This window comes from Nelumbo nucifera, chromosome 2 (assembly GCF_055504915.1).
Source record: "Nelumbo nucifera cultivar China Antique chromosome 2, China Antique-T2T, whole genome shotgun sequence".
In the NCBI taxonomy this organism is placed as follows: domain Eukaryota; kingdom Viridiplantae; phylum Streptophyta; class Magnoliopsida; order Proteales; family Nelumbonaceae; genus Nelumbo; species Nelumbo nucifera.
Genome location: NC_142650.1, coordinates 61501793 through 61516782, shown reverse-complemented (window position 1 = coordinate 61516782; position 14990 = coordinate 61501793). Strand labels below are relative to the sequence as shown.

The window sequence follows — 14990 nt, the reverse complement described above, 5'->3', positions numbered from 1 at the left end:
AAACATAAGGGAGGTTTTTATGATTGCTAGAAAACTCAGGGGAGGCTTTTGTATTTTACCCCATATAAAATTTGTATTTTTGTTTTATTTGCACTGACTGGCAGTGTAAAATTGCACCACTTTCCTCCAACCTCAATTATAAGAGTGCAATTTGGGCTGTCAAACTGATCCAGCTCACAGTTTTACCTAGGGCCTGAGACCAAAATCTAGGGCTTTTTTAAATTTTCAGGATGGTTCTGAGCCTATTCTTTAGGTAACCCAAACCCAGCCCAATTGCATTCTATATATTTATATTTATATTGCTTCAAAACTGAGCCATACATACATATATACATATTTATATATTCATAACTTTTTTAATAAAGCATACAGATATGCATAAATGCATGCATATACATATAAGTTTATATCAAATTTTCATATGGGCTGATAGACTAATCAGAGCCTGGGCCCGGGCCGAACTCAAGTGCATGAAATTTTAGTGAGGCTGGACTCAAGTTGAATAGTTCAGACTTGACCTTGGGCTGGGGCTAGGTTCAGGCTATAGGCCCAAATTTTAGGGTTAGGCCTGGATTGAGCTAAAACCTGGCCCAATTAGTCCGAATTGCATCCCTAACCTCAATGAAATTTACACTTAGCCTATTTGCACTCTTATGCATTTACACCGATTCAAATGAAATTTACACTATAAACAAATTGAGCATTATTTGTTTATTGCCCCCTCTTTTATTGCACCGGGACCTACCCTTATGTAGGTCTGGCATCAAAACAGTATCGGCACAATCAAATAATTCTAGTTTTATATAGAAGTTAGGCTTCATTCAGTGCCAGTGTTCATGAATCAAATGGCCATAAGTTCTGATTTTTCTAGGTTTTTCATTTTCAGATAGGCAACCTTTTAGGTAAAACCTATTTGATAGTGAGATGAACAGTTGGATAACGAAGAGAGGGGACCTCTTTGCAATTATGAGGGCGACTTTATTCTAGAATGACACTCTCTCTGTCCAAATGAAAACAACAAAGTATACATAATATTGATCATTAATTCATCTCCCTTAGACCTGCTTAATCTCTTAGGTGGGACCAATTAGTGATAGTGGGTCCCAAACTTGTAAGCATGATGCATATAAAGCGAGTCACAGGCCTAGTACTGTTGATCCTTCACCCTTGGGACCCATGATAAACTCAAAAGCAAAATTATGTTTGCATAATAGAAAAGCTGATGAAGAGCAGATGGATATAAGAAATTCATGAGTTCTTATTATATGAAGTACTTAAAATAACCATTTAAGTAATCAAATGGTTGATGGTATTATTTTCGAATCACATCTTACCAACTCTTCAAAAATCTCCAATTCAATACAAATGAATCATTTCACTTGTCCTTTTCTCTCAACTCTCAACCAACTTCTAATTCATTTCTATAAAATTATTATGTTCCATGTGATTAGACTTGAAAACTTCTTCCTTTTATAGTTTTAATTAGATTACAACGATATAGGAGGTTAGTAGGTAGGGGTTTGGGCCTCACTTGAAGCCACATAAGCTCTGAAACTATGCATGGTTCTGCCATAATTTGGGGTTTGCTATTGCAATTTGTGCTATTCTTCAAAATCGCTTTTTGATGTCTCTGTTTTTTTTGGTATTTGATGCCACCCATCCCAAATAATCCCTTATTTTTCCTAAATTGATAGTTATGGGAATTGATTCTGCATCAATACTGGAATGAACCAACTAACATACCAATGAGACACCTCTCGATTGGTATCTTTGTTGGAGGTAGATGATCCCCTATCCTGGCATTCTTATGACTTTTGTGCCATTTGCAGAAATTGCTCGAGCTATTTTCTCCCGGTGCTCATTGTTACTTTCTTCTTTTATGCAAGATTAGTGTGATTTATAATTTTATATCTTTTTTTTTTTCATTTTTTCTTGTTATGGGATGTAATCTGAGCATTTATTTAATGAATTCTGACTTGGGGCTTAAAAAGTAACAAGGAAGACTGACGATTTGATTATGTTTTAAATGAAGGTGAAAGTTGCCGACTAACTTTGTTTAAGTAGGCTGAAGTCATATTAATTAGTGGTAATTATCTCTACGACCTCAATGCAAGATATTATATATTAGACCAGATCAAATGAGCTGAATCATGCCATATAAGTTAGACCCAAACCCAGTTGTACCAACTGGACTAGGCCTTGGCCTGAGAACAAGTCACTGTTCACTGAGAGAGACCCTCCTTGGATGTAGTTGAGACTTGAGACATTTACTCCCAATGCAGCAGATGTCGAGTTTGACTTAAGGCAAGGTGAATGCCTTGATCCATTCCTAGAAGATACCAGCCCCCCACCCCTAATCTCTCTCTCTCTCTCTCTTAGCTGGCTTACCAAAAACACCATTTGATTAGGGACATTTCGAATTTTTCATGGGACAGCTGCCTCATATTCAATTGAATGCCCAACCATATTTGGACACTTTCCATGTGAAAATGGGACTGTGAAGACTAAAGAGCTGTCTTGTGGCTCTGAAGTGGTGATGAATTTCGCAATTTGGCCGAAATTTGGAAGCAGAAAAGGGGTCCAAACTCCAAAGATGGGAACCACGTTGACTCACCATCTCAACTGCGACCAAGTATCTTGCTATGTTATTCCATCCTGTTGAAGTAGTTTCACACTTTCATCTAGGGGTGCAATCGAATTGATTTTTAATCAAACAGTTCAGGCTTGATTCAAGTTTAATTTTGTTCGAGTTCCAATCTCAAAGTAAGCTTGATTAGTTATTTAAATTTAAGTTTGACTAATAAAAAATTTGACTTGAAAACTCACAAACTCAAGCGAAACATGAATTGAACTCGGACTCAAATATAATAATATTTTAATCAAATCAAACCAAACCAAACCAAAACAGGCCGAAATTATATCAGCTCGGTTAAATTGCATCCCTAATTTCATTATTAGGGTTCTCCATATCTGTTGAATATGTTCTATCTACAGCTTCTATTTCTCCCCTTCTCTCAATTTAAATCATCAAGATATTAGTAATTAGCATTCGATAGATGGATGTAGATTTAACATGTAGGGGTTGAGGTCAAGTTCTTAAACAGTTAAAAAGTAAAAACTCTATATTTCATGGATCTATTCACTGAGTGAAAGCGATGACTTGGTACCGACCAATAATATGGAGGATCTCAAAGACAGATGACATAGTTATTAAATTAAATAGTTGATAATCCATCACTGACAAACTAACCCAACTCCACCACATGTTCTGTATTATTAAAAAAAACACCAAAAAAAAAAAACAATAATGGTAGCATCAGTGATCAGTGGTCAGTGGTCAGTACTCTCTACCAATTTACCAAATATTTGTATCCATGGATCCAAAAATCCAAGAATTGGAGCCTCCATGTGACTATATATATTTATATATGTAAATAAAGAATACAAAGTATTAAGATTACTTCTAATGACACCTCCCCACATTAACCCTTACTCACACACTTGACATCACACGTGGGTGGGGCACGCTCTCTGACAAATGAACACAAAAATTGTATGTCCTTCAACCCATGTTTCTTTGCTCCTCCTTGCTTCAGGATTGGTCAACATCTTCCGCCCTGTCCCCGGCAGCCGGAACCGGCTCACCTTACAAAATCGTAAAATGTCAACAAGAACCCACTGAGCTCAAAAGTCCATCTAGCCCAAAGCGTGCCGGGGCCCACTTCACTATGCGCATATAGCCCAAAGCGTGCCGGGGCCCACTTCACTCGATGCGGTGTCCACGATAATTCAAGTGTCTCCAATCCACAAGGGCTTGCAAAATATTCCGGTTCAGCTCCTCCTCTTTCTCGTTAGTAGTACTCGACCGGGGTCTCGGGGCAGCTATCGTCCGACACATCCCGGCTGGTAAACGGAGGCGGAATGTGGGGAGGTGGGGTGCACCTCAACAGTGCCCAATTCACACCTTGGAAGAATTGGTGGCGCTTGATCGCCGTGGCGCCCATCGTCGACCCCAATCGCCGGGCCGGATCCTTGACCAACAGTTGTGTGATCAAGTCCTTCGCCGGTGCCGGAATCGCTGGTTCTTTGGGGAATTCCAGGGCCCGAGCTACGATGTTGGCCAGGGTCAGCTCATTGTCCATGCCTTTGAAGGGGGTCACCCCGTATAGCAATTCGAATATGAATATACCCAACGTCCACCAATCCACCGCACTTCCATGGCCTTCGCCCGATACGATCTCGGGTGCCAAGTACTCATGGGTGCCGACAAATGACATCGATCTCACGTCGACCGGTTCGGCCACTACTTCCGGACCGCGCCGCCGGCTGGGTTTCTTCTTGCGCTTGCGTTTCGGGTGGAAGCATGAGACTGCCGGGACGATGCAGCTAGGCAGGATGCATGAGGCAGCGGCGAATGGATGTGGGTCAACCGGGTAGTCACTGGACATGGTCGGGACCGGTGGATTCTTGTCGGAGATGATTTGAGCCGTTGGTGTCGAACTATCGCATTTCAATGAGAGGTCAAAATCCGTTAGCATGATATGACCGTCAGATCTCACGAGAACATTCTCGGGTTTTAAATCCCTGTAGACGATGCCCATCATGTGAACGTACTCCAGAGCAGCTACCACCTCGGATGCGTAGAACCTGGAAACAACGTGGACAAAGGATTCCAGATCAATAATTCAAGCATTTAATTATAGAACGCAGCAGTGAAAATAATTGAATGGGAACATATGTGGGCCCCGTATGGGTTCCGATCGGATGGCCAGCGAAGCGGGAGGCCTCATGATGATGGAAATACGATCCCAGCATCTGAACTGCAAACTTATTTCGTGGGGTCCATTTGATCAGGTAATGCGCACTTACAGCCCGACGTCCGAGAGGATTTGAATAGCCTCTTCGGTTGCAGGGACAAGTCAGGGCCTTGTTTTCTAAACAATTGCGGAAATGCCACTAAGGGGGAAATAATTGCGAATTCCGAATTCCGATACGTAAGTACTCTTGAAAAGACAAAAGAAAACGAGAAAAGAGCAAAAGGGAAATGGAATGAATTAAAAATCCCCAGAATCCCGCCAATATAAACGGAAAACCGGAACAAGGAGTCTTCCCGGATTTCGATGGAATAGAAATTTCTACGAAGGTAACGATACCACAAATGAAAGTACTAAAATGTCCCTGCTAGTGGTACAAGGGAATTGACCCCTCCCAATATAGTAACTCCGCCCAAATGACACCATAGATCCCGGGGACCCAGAAGCATTTGGACGATACTAACCAAAATCTCTATCATCATTGGTTGGGAGCTAACGCACGTGGGGCTATGCCTTTTCTGACCGTCGGATTCGTGTCAGAGGATTCAAGAAGATCCAAAGTCAGAAGGGACGATCTGAATAATCCAAACCGTAGAGATCATGATGATTCCTGGAGTAGTCCCGTCGTCGGAATCGTTTGTATAAGGTAATAATGGAGGTGGCATAACAGTAATATTTTCTAGAAAGGAGGTTCTAGAGTTACCAAAGAGAGGTGTAGTAGTGACAGATTGTCGTCGAATGGAACGTCCTAATTCTTTAGAAGTTCAAATTCTCCCAGGTGTCCAGAAAACCAAATGAAAATGATCCGGTGTAATCTGGACGCAGCCAAAATTTTGTATGCATAAATTCAACGACCGGCAGGAGAGTGACCGGACACTGGCCCACCACCGACATGACCATGCATGAGGCCAGGTAGTGGACCCCACACTCCGTCCACCATCGCATCGCAAGGTGAAAAGACGGTGTGCATGATGACACCCACAGCGAGAACTATGCAAACAAAACTGGCAGGAAAATTGTTTGCTAACGTACGCACCTGACGGCTGGCTCGTCGAATCGTTTCCCCTGCTGGCGTTGCCGGAGCACGTGGAGGTCACCGCCGGGACAGAACTCAGTCAGCAGACAGGACCACCTAGCAGAGTCCAGGCTCGCGTACAGCGTGGGGAGGAAGGGATGATCCAGCATTTCCAATATTTCCTTCTCGGTCCTCGCCCTCCCTTCTTTGTTCCGACTCGAGAGTTCCTTCTTATCCATCACCTTGGCAGCAAACGTGCACACCGGAGCGCCTTTTAGCTCTGCGAGGTAGACGCTGCCGATATCGCCGCTGCCGAGTTTCTGGACGAATCTCAAGTCGCAAAGTCCGAGTCCGCCATTAGGCGATTCCGATCTGACGCGCCGAATCCCGTCCCAGCAGGGGTCGCCGGAGGAGGCGTGGGGTTTGGTGGAGATGGAGCCAAAGCTAGACGCGGTCCAGGTAGTCTCGGAGCCGGAGCTGGTGCTGCGCCTGATGTCTGTCGCAGTAGTGGTGGAGTTGAAGCTCATGCTTTGCAGATCGTCGGCGAGGTCGTCCAGCCATGGCTGCAAGGTTTGATTGGTAGGGGTCGGACCCTCTGGATGTGAGGAAGCTTCAGACATCTCCGATTCCGAGAGAGTCTGAGAGAGAAGAAATGTGACTGTGAGTAAGAGAGAGAGAGGTAGTGGTTATGACTTATTAAGACCGAAGAGTAGGAGTATGGCCGTATGGGCCGAAAGCTGGGCTTGGGCCATTTGGTGGGCCTACGATTATGAGATGCCCGTCGCCATCGGATTTTTTTTTCCAACCAAAAGGGGCTAAGCACGGGTTCAACTATGATATGATATGGAAAAGATATGATATTGAAAATTTTATGGCTAGTCAACTGGAATCATAAATGTTATAGCCGTAATTTATCAAAATTCATGGATGATTGTTCAAAACTCTTTTCATATAACACAACTATACAAGACGGAGGATAATACATCCAAAAAATAGTAAAAAAAAAAAAAAAAGAAAAACCAACATCATAAGCTCTAGGGTTGAAGGTAGGAAGAATATCCCCGAACTTTTGCACATCAGACTTCTTCCTCACACAACCTCTACAAACAGACAGTCGCTGATGAGCAACAACCAAAATTTAGGTTGTGTTTGAGTCAGTGTAAATTAAGAAGGGTGTAAAAGTTTACACCAGTTTGATTTTGTTTTGCAAATAGAGTGTAATCATATGATTGACGTAAAACTTTATTTTAGTTCAGTTTTACATACATTTGGATGGAGTGGAGTTTTAGGTCGATAATTGATGTAGATGTAAAACCTATCAAACGTAAGGTTTTATATCGATTATCGATGTAATATTTACATGGATAATCGATATTACATTGATAATCAATGTCACTTTCACTTTAGTGTAAAACATCATCGCTACACCGATGAGGTTTTACACTGATTCCAAACGCATCCTTAAGGCCAAATTGTGGGCCTCTCAAGCAGTCTAGGCTTCTGCCAAGTTAATTGTAGTAATTCCCAAATGTTTGCAACTTTCCCCTAGGTGGGAAAGTTAATTGTTTACCCACCTGTGATAGGGGTATCACTTATTCCTAAGAAAAATAAAATTTTCATGAGCCCCATATAAATCTAAAAAAATAACACGAGTATTTTAGTCAATAGGAATCAAAATTCCATTGACCAACTTTCCTACTCTCAGAAAAAAAAATGGGCCCAAAATATAACAAAAGTTGAAATTAAAATTAGATGAGTTATAAAATCAACTTTCCAATGAAACTAGTTAATTAGCTTTTTTTTTTTTTAATATGAATCAATCTATGCAATTCAATAAAAACTTAAAACTCTCCCAAACAGGCTCTATATAATCAGTTTACGTCTTAATTGGTTCAGAATAGCAAAAACCAGTACTGATGCATTGATGTTTGGGTAAAACTATTATTTTGATGGTTTTAAAAATATTGATTGATTTTGAGAACAAACCTGATTTGTTTTTACTTCTCAAAACAAAAACATAATTCAATAACATGTTTCAAGAGGTGTTCATCCACATGTATGGTCTGTTTTACGAACAAAAATAACTGTCACATCAACAAAAACAGTATACTTTTGCTAATGAATCGGTTGTTTTTATTTTAGAAAACACAAAAATATATATCAATTAGATTTTTTCCTGAAATTATTCCCTTATTGTAAACTTTTTATTTTTGTTTGATAAATTTTAATTTTGTAATATATTTATATTTCAGTTTCCAATCAAAATAAATGACCAAAATTCAAGTAAAAATTTCAACCAAAAAGCACATTGATCGGTATGCCAAATACATTAGTGAACAAGTCATAGGGTCCATATTGAGGTTGAACTGAAAAAGCACATAAAAGGGTGAAGCCTTCCGCGGTTAATCTGCTTAATAGAATAACCTCAAGTGGGTTTACCATGTCTCCCTTGTTAGAAAGTGGTAGGAGCCAGTGTCCTACGATAAGATTCATATTGGACCATGCGGTCGAATTGTGAAAGCTGGCTGGGAACCAAGGGTAGGGATGATCATTTATGATCCGGCTGGCCTGGCTCACCTTCTTTGGCCTGTAAAATTTCGGGATTGGCCAATAGAGATGGCAATTGGATATGTCCTCGTGGGGTTCTGCCCCTCTCTGCTCCGGTTGAGGCAGGTTTTGGGGATCTCTATTCTCCGAGAACGGGGTTGGGATTTCTAGCTCCATTGGGGTTCGGGGTGGGGATGGACAGGGTATTTGAGTTCAAAACCCGATCCTGCCCTGCCCCATTTCCATTCCTATTAGACAACTGTATTTCTATCAAGCCTGGCCTGGCTCGGACCCACATCAAGCTTGCACATAATGTGAGTCAGACTTGACCCGGTTTGTAAATTACTGTATATATAATAGTATTGTATCTTTTATATATGCATAGTATTTTCCATTTTTTTGGTAATAATATAGTATACATGGTATAATATTTTATTAAATATAAATATAGTATGTATTGCATGTATATATACAGCACATATGTATATAAGGTATGCATGTGTATATGTTATAGTGGCATGTATACATGCATATATGGTATTTATGATATTTTACTAAATATATATGGCATATATATATGGTATTATATCTTAATCTATACATGACATTTTAAATATGTTTTTCTATACCCATGAATATAAAGCTATATTAAAATTTTAGTTTTAATTCATACGGGATACGGCCAGCCCAGATGTCTGGCGCAGGACTGGGCCTGAACATGTAATATCATGTTCCCAATGCACGCTAAGATGTGCATGTGGGACGTGTGTGGGATGCGTTCTGTGGGGAATCCATCCAAATTTCATATTTTGTGATAATCATTGTACAAACTTCTTGTCATTGCCCAATAAAACACAGAAGCTAAGTTTGGAAAGAGTACAAATACAAATATGTAGAGTGCAAAATTTTATATTTTGTTATTACTAAAAAAAACTTTATATTTTATATTATTTTGTATATATTTATACTGAACGTATTTGTATTTGTACTCCTTTCAAACTGAGCCAAACATATTAACGGGCATGTTCGTTTCCTCTTAACTCATAACTCTAAAGTGGCATTGTACCACTTTGAAAGAGAGAGAGAGAGAGAGAGGGGGGGGAGTGGTGGTCGCGACTTTTTATTCAGCCTTAATGTATTGGATGATATCATAAAATCTATTAACCCATTCAATCCAAACATTTGAACCATTGACCTACAACTTGAAGGCAAAAATAGTTCAACCTTTGGGTTGGTTTTAAATTAATATTTAATAAATTAATAGAACAATATTTAATTAATATTTAAATTAGTTATTTAATGCTATAATTTTTAATAATTGATTGTTAATAATTATTAGAAAAATTTATGGTTTCCTCTTCCTTACAAATTTTTATTGGTTTCCTTAATGTATTGTCCCAACCCCACAGTACCCCATTATTTTGTGATAGATTCCCCCCCTTGTCCTAACTATACAAAGATATAAAATTTATGAAGTTGAGGAATCTATAAAAAACCTTAATTATTATATTATTGATTATTTAATTTTAATAATTAATTTTATTATTTTATTAAACATAAAATATAAAATAAAATAATTTTATTGAAATTAAGTAATTAGAAAATTTATTATTATTTAAAATGAATTATTTAAATTTAATAAATATTAATAATTTTTATTATAAATAATGTAGTATAATTAAATAATTATTAAATAATTTTTAATAATTAATATTCATTATTCAATAGTTGATCATTTTAACTATTATTTTTTAATAACTTCCAGTTATATATTTATTAAAAACATTATTTAATTATTTATAAGTTTTATCAATTTATTTATTTTTTGATCATTTTATATTCATTAATTCATTTTTAATTATTTTATTAAATAATTAAAGAATCTTTCTCATATCCAGGGTTAAAACAGTCAATTGCTATTCCAAAAAGTCAGCATTTAGGTTTCAGAATAATATCGTTTACATTCAGATATTAGAACTAAGAAATGTTCTCCAACTTCAATACGCCCTCTTAAACCAATTATTACAGTACTTTGAGATGTTAGGCCTCATTGGAAACGAATAGGCCCTAACAATTCAATGAAAAGGTAGGTCACCCATGTTTTAATTTTGAAACAAAGGGAGCACATATCCATGTTTCATTGGATGATAGTGAAAATTTGTGTTATCATGTTAGCAGCAGATTTGAGCTCAAATTCTAGGCATCAACTATGTTTCATTTGCAAATTCATCAAAAAGGTAAATGAAATCTACTCGTACGAGTAGATTCCCACGTGAGAGCAACCAATTTCCTATTAATAAATATATATAAGATAATTAGATATATAATTATGTAATTATATAAATATATAAAGTTATTATAAATATTGTTAATAACTAGATATCGAACTGTTTGAATGGCTTTAACAGTTTTTTATTTTTTGTCAGAACGGGCTGATCGTTTGGTTCGAATAATTGGACCATTCGACCCGATAACTGAACCCTTGATCAGTTCGGTCTTCGAGTCAGTTTTAAAATTATATAAATATTGTTAGATATATATAATTATACAAATATTGTTAGATAATTAGATATATATATATATATATATATATATATATATATATATATATATATATATATATATATATAATTATCTAATTATATAATAGTTATCATAAATATTGTTGATAACTAGATATCGAACCGTTTGAACGGTTTTGACCATTTTTTATTTTTTATTTTTTGTTAGAACGGGCCGATCGTTCAACTTGGTTTGAATGGTTGGACCGTTCGACTTGGTAACCGGCCCCCAGACTGGTTCGGTTTTAAAAACCATGATGTTATGTCATTTGAGCGTGTGACTCATACGACCTGAAAATGTAACCGTTTTGGCCACTGGTTTTTGGGTCGACGGTTCGATCGTTCGGTTTGAATGGATGGCCTGTTCTAACAACAAAAATAAAAAAAAAAGGCAAAAAACCATTGAATGGGTCAATGGGTTGATGGTTCAACCACTCGGGTCAATGGCTCGTTAACTGATTCAATGGATTTTGGCCAGAGATAGGGATTGGGGTAAAACAGAAGTGGTTGCATGGACGATTCCCAATTAAAAATATAAAAAATGGACGACCTGTTCTGATAACAAAATTACAAGCAAAAACTGAGTGTGTGAGGTCCATTAAGCAGTACCATACGTGTTATGTCACTCGAGCGTGTGACTCATACAACTTGAAAATGGAACCGTTCTGGCCACCGGCTTTCGTGTCAACAGTTCGATTGTTCGGTTCGAACGAATGGCCCATTCTGACAAAAAAATTAAAAAAAATAAAAATAAAAGACAAAAAACCATTGAACGGGTCAATGGTTTGACAGACCAGGTCAATGGGTCGTTGACTGATTCAACGATTTTTGTCCAGGGACCGAGATTAGGATAAAACAAAACTAGTTGCCTGTATGGTTCCCAATTAAAAAAATAAAAAACGGCCAAAAACCATTAAACAGGTCAACGGGTCGATGGTTCGACTGCTCAAATCAATGAACCGTTGACTGATTCAACGATTTTTTACCAGGAACCGGATCAATGAATCAACGGGTCGATGATTCAAAAGTGGGTCCTCTGCTAGTAGTTTTGTATTTCAAAAGTGGGCGAGTGAATGATTACCAAGTTTGTTTCACTTGCAAGTATTTTTGTTTTCTAAAACAAAATCAAATGTCACGTTAGGAAAACAAATATATTGTTTTTATTGATAGTTTGATATGCTAGTTATTTTTGTTTTATAAAATGAAACCATACATATTAGCAAACTCTCCCTAAATTTTTGAGAGGGATTGTTTTATGTAAAATCTATGGAGCATGAACTGCACCGTGAAGCAAACAATGTGGGCTAGTGGTAAAATGACACATCATAACTGTAATCTTTATCATAATGTTGAAGTCATAACGGTAAGATCCCCTTGTAAAACATGAACCAATGAAGAATAATTACATCATGTAACGTTTTTAATGTGATCAGTCCAAATTTGGACTTAATGAGCAACAAATATTTGTAAATGCACTGTAATTTGATTTTTAATATATATTAAAATAAAGAAGTCTCTATTTTTTTCTTATTCTATATCATTTTTGAAACAACTAATTAAACATTCTCCTTTCCCCTTTCCGTCCCTTACATTAAGCCAAGCCACTAAGGGGCCTATCTTATTAGGCCATGCCATCCTTCATCTCAACACTTCAAATTGTAAGAATCTAAATATTAAAAATATTCTAAAATCTCATTCTCTCACACATTTTCAATCACCTAAATCATCTCTTCTTCTACAATTTCTACTAAATTATTTCTCATTCACCTCAATCTTCCTCCTAAAACATCTCTTTATCTATCTTACACGAGGTTCAAAATATCGATATGGGGCATATCGGGCTATATCGGTATTGTTCTTTTACTTTTATTTTTTATTTTTTTTAAACCGGTTCAGGGGGGCCGGTTTAAAGCTCCTCCACCCCCTGAACCGGTCAGAACCCCGATACACCCTCTGTAGAGGCATATCGGGGAGCTCCCAAAACGATACGTATTGGCTGATATGGGCCAATACGTGCCGATACTTTGAACCTTGATCTTAAATGCCCAATAAACCATCTAATTCTAACATCTCTTTCCCTCCTCCATCTATCTATTTTTATCTCTATCTGTCTCCTCTCCACCTTCTAAATACATGCATTTAATTTTTCATCAATTTATTAAAATATTAATGTTTAAGTTAAAACTTTTTTTTTGAAAACAGTTTAAGTTAAAAGTAATAATACTAATTAGAATAATATTATTAATAATGTTAATAGTAATTAATTATTGGTAATTGACATTAGGATTTTGGTAATTATTAAATTGGAAAATTTTTAGAGAATTTTAATTATATTCATAATTTCCATAATTATTAATAGTTTCCGTAACTATTGGTAATTTACCTTGGTTTTTGGTAATTATTAGGAAATTTTAATTTAGTGATTTCCATAAAATAATTTTCATGTTTTTTGTAATTTAAATTAGTAAAAGTTAATTTTAAAAAAGTCCAATTTATTGAAAAATTTTGATATTTTCAATAATTAACCATTCATAAATCTAAAACTTTTTGAAAATTAATTTATTCATATCCATAATTAATGGTTAATTACTAAGTTAAAAATATCAATTTGTTTTGATATTTTCAGTAATTAATTATTTGAAAATATTAATAGTTATTGATATTTACTAAGAATTTTCAATATTTAAATATTAATTTATTGTTTTTATATGAAATTAATTATATATTATTATTACTATCTGAAATTTATAATTATTACCTGAAAATTTCTGTAGTTTTCAGAAAATTAATTTTCAGTAAATTTTATTGATGTTTAGGTAATTTACAAAATTATTGATTTTGAAAACTAATTTCAGTAATATAGAAGAATTATTTATTGATATTTTCATTACTTTGGTGTTTGGTAATTGAACCCGCTTGACCAGTAGGACTTGTCTCATGCAACTTGCTCAGCTTCATGATGAACATTAATTTCTTCACTTTCTGCATGATGAACCAACTTGCTCAGTTTGGGAAGGTTGCAAATATAAGTATGTACTATGCAAAACCTTGTATTAATTTGCACTGTAGATATTTGTATTAATACTCTTCCTAAATTGATCCCTATATATTTTGCAGTGCAATAGATTAAACTATGAAACGGAAGGATGGGTAATCAATCTGCACTAGCACACCTTAATCCTTTCTTCATTCTTTTGTTTTCATAAAGTGTTCACAGTGAATTCTGTTCAATTTACTTCATAAATCTAGTGGCTTCTCAAAATGACTCATAACGACATAACCTGAACTTGATTGGCAAAAGCAACTGATTTGATTAGAACTTATTTAACTCATTGGGATAAAGAAAAAAAGATAGATTCTCCTTTCAATTTTTGAAATTTACATGGTCAATTATAGATCTATAAATTCATTTCACTAATCAAATTCAGGGAGAAATTAATGTATCCTTTTTTTTTTTATGGTTTTCGAACTTTCGCTGACTCGGACGGTCGGACGTTCAATCTGAGAATCGTTTACGCAATTGGTTCCATTTTTTCCAATCCGGTCCTTAATAAAAAATCGTTGAATCGGTCAATAACCCGTTGATTCGGGTGATTGAATCGTCGACCCATCAACTCATTCAACGGTTTTTAGTCGTTTTTGTTTTTAATTATTATTATTTTTTAATTTTTATTGTCAAAACAGGCCATCCATTCAAACTAAATGGTCAAACCGTCGACCCAGAAACCGGTGAATAGAACAATCCCATTCCCGGATCATTTTTTAAAATATTGTTTTTTAATAAGAAGTGCGTTACTCAATTCACCTCGATTTTTTAATCGTTTGACCTGAATTAAGAATCAATTCAGGATGAGTTAGGTTAAATTTTTAATCTTCAGGATTTGTTCTTTTAAAGTCCTAAAGCACAAAACCCCAATTTCAGGGTTTGTGCTTTGAGGCGTTAAAAGTGCTTTTGGCTTTAGAGTGCTATACTTTTTAAAATTGACTTTTACCAAATTCTCAAAGCACTTTTTGGTTCATTTTTGTTTAGCATGGACTCAAGCTCAAAAAGAA

General features: G+C 36.2%; 1 protein-coding gene across 1 annotated transcript; it reads right to left on the bottom strand.

The window, feature by feature from the left end:
- Nucleotides 1–3365: 3365 nt before the first annotated feature.
- Nucleotides 3366–6516, bottom strand: LOC104586920 (serine/threonine-protein kinase D6PK-like). The gene is made up of 2 exons (XM_010244313.3): nucleotides 5851–6516; nucleotides 3366–4647 (listed from the first exon to the last, which is right to left on the bottom strand). Exons 1-2 carry the CDS (start codon nucleotides 6447–6449, stop codon nucleotides 3852–3854), a joined length of 1395 nt encoding a protein of 464 aa, XP_010242615.1. The 5' UTR covers nucleotides 6450–6516; the 3' UTR covers nucleotides 3366–3851.
- Between the last annotated feature and the right edge of the window lie 8474 nt (nucleotides 6517–14990).

Excerpts from the sequence above, each read along its gene's own strand:
- LOC104586920 (XM_010244313.3), bottom strand. The coding sequence starts at position 6,449 with ATGTCTGAAGCTTCCTCACATCCAGAGGGTCCGACCCCTACCAATCAA. Across the intron at positions 4,648-5,850 it reads TTCGACGAGCCAGCCGTCAG|GTTCTACGCATCCGAGGTGG; the intron begins GTGCGTACGTTA and ends CGTTGTTTCCAG.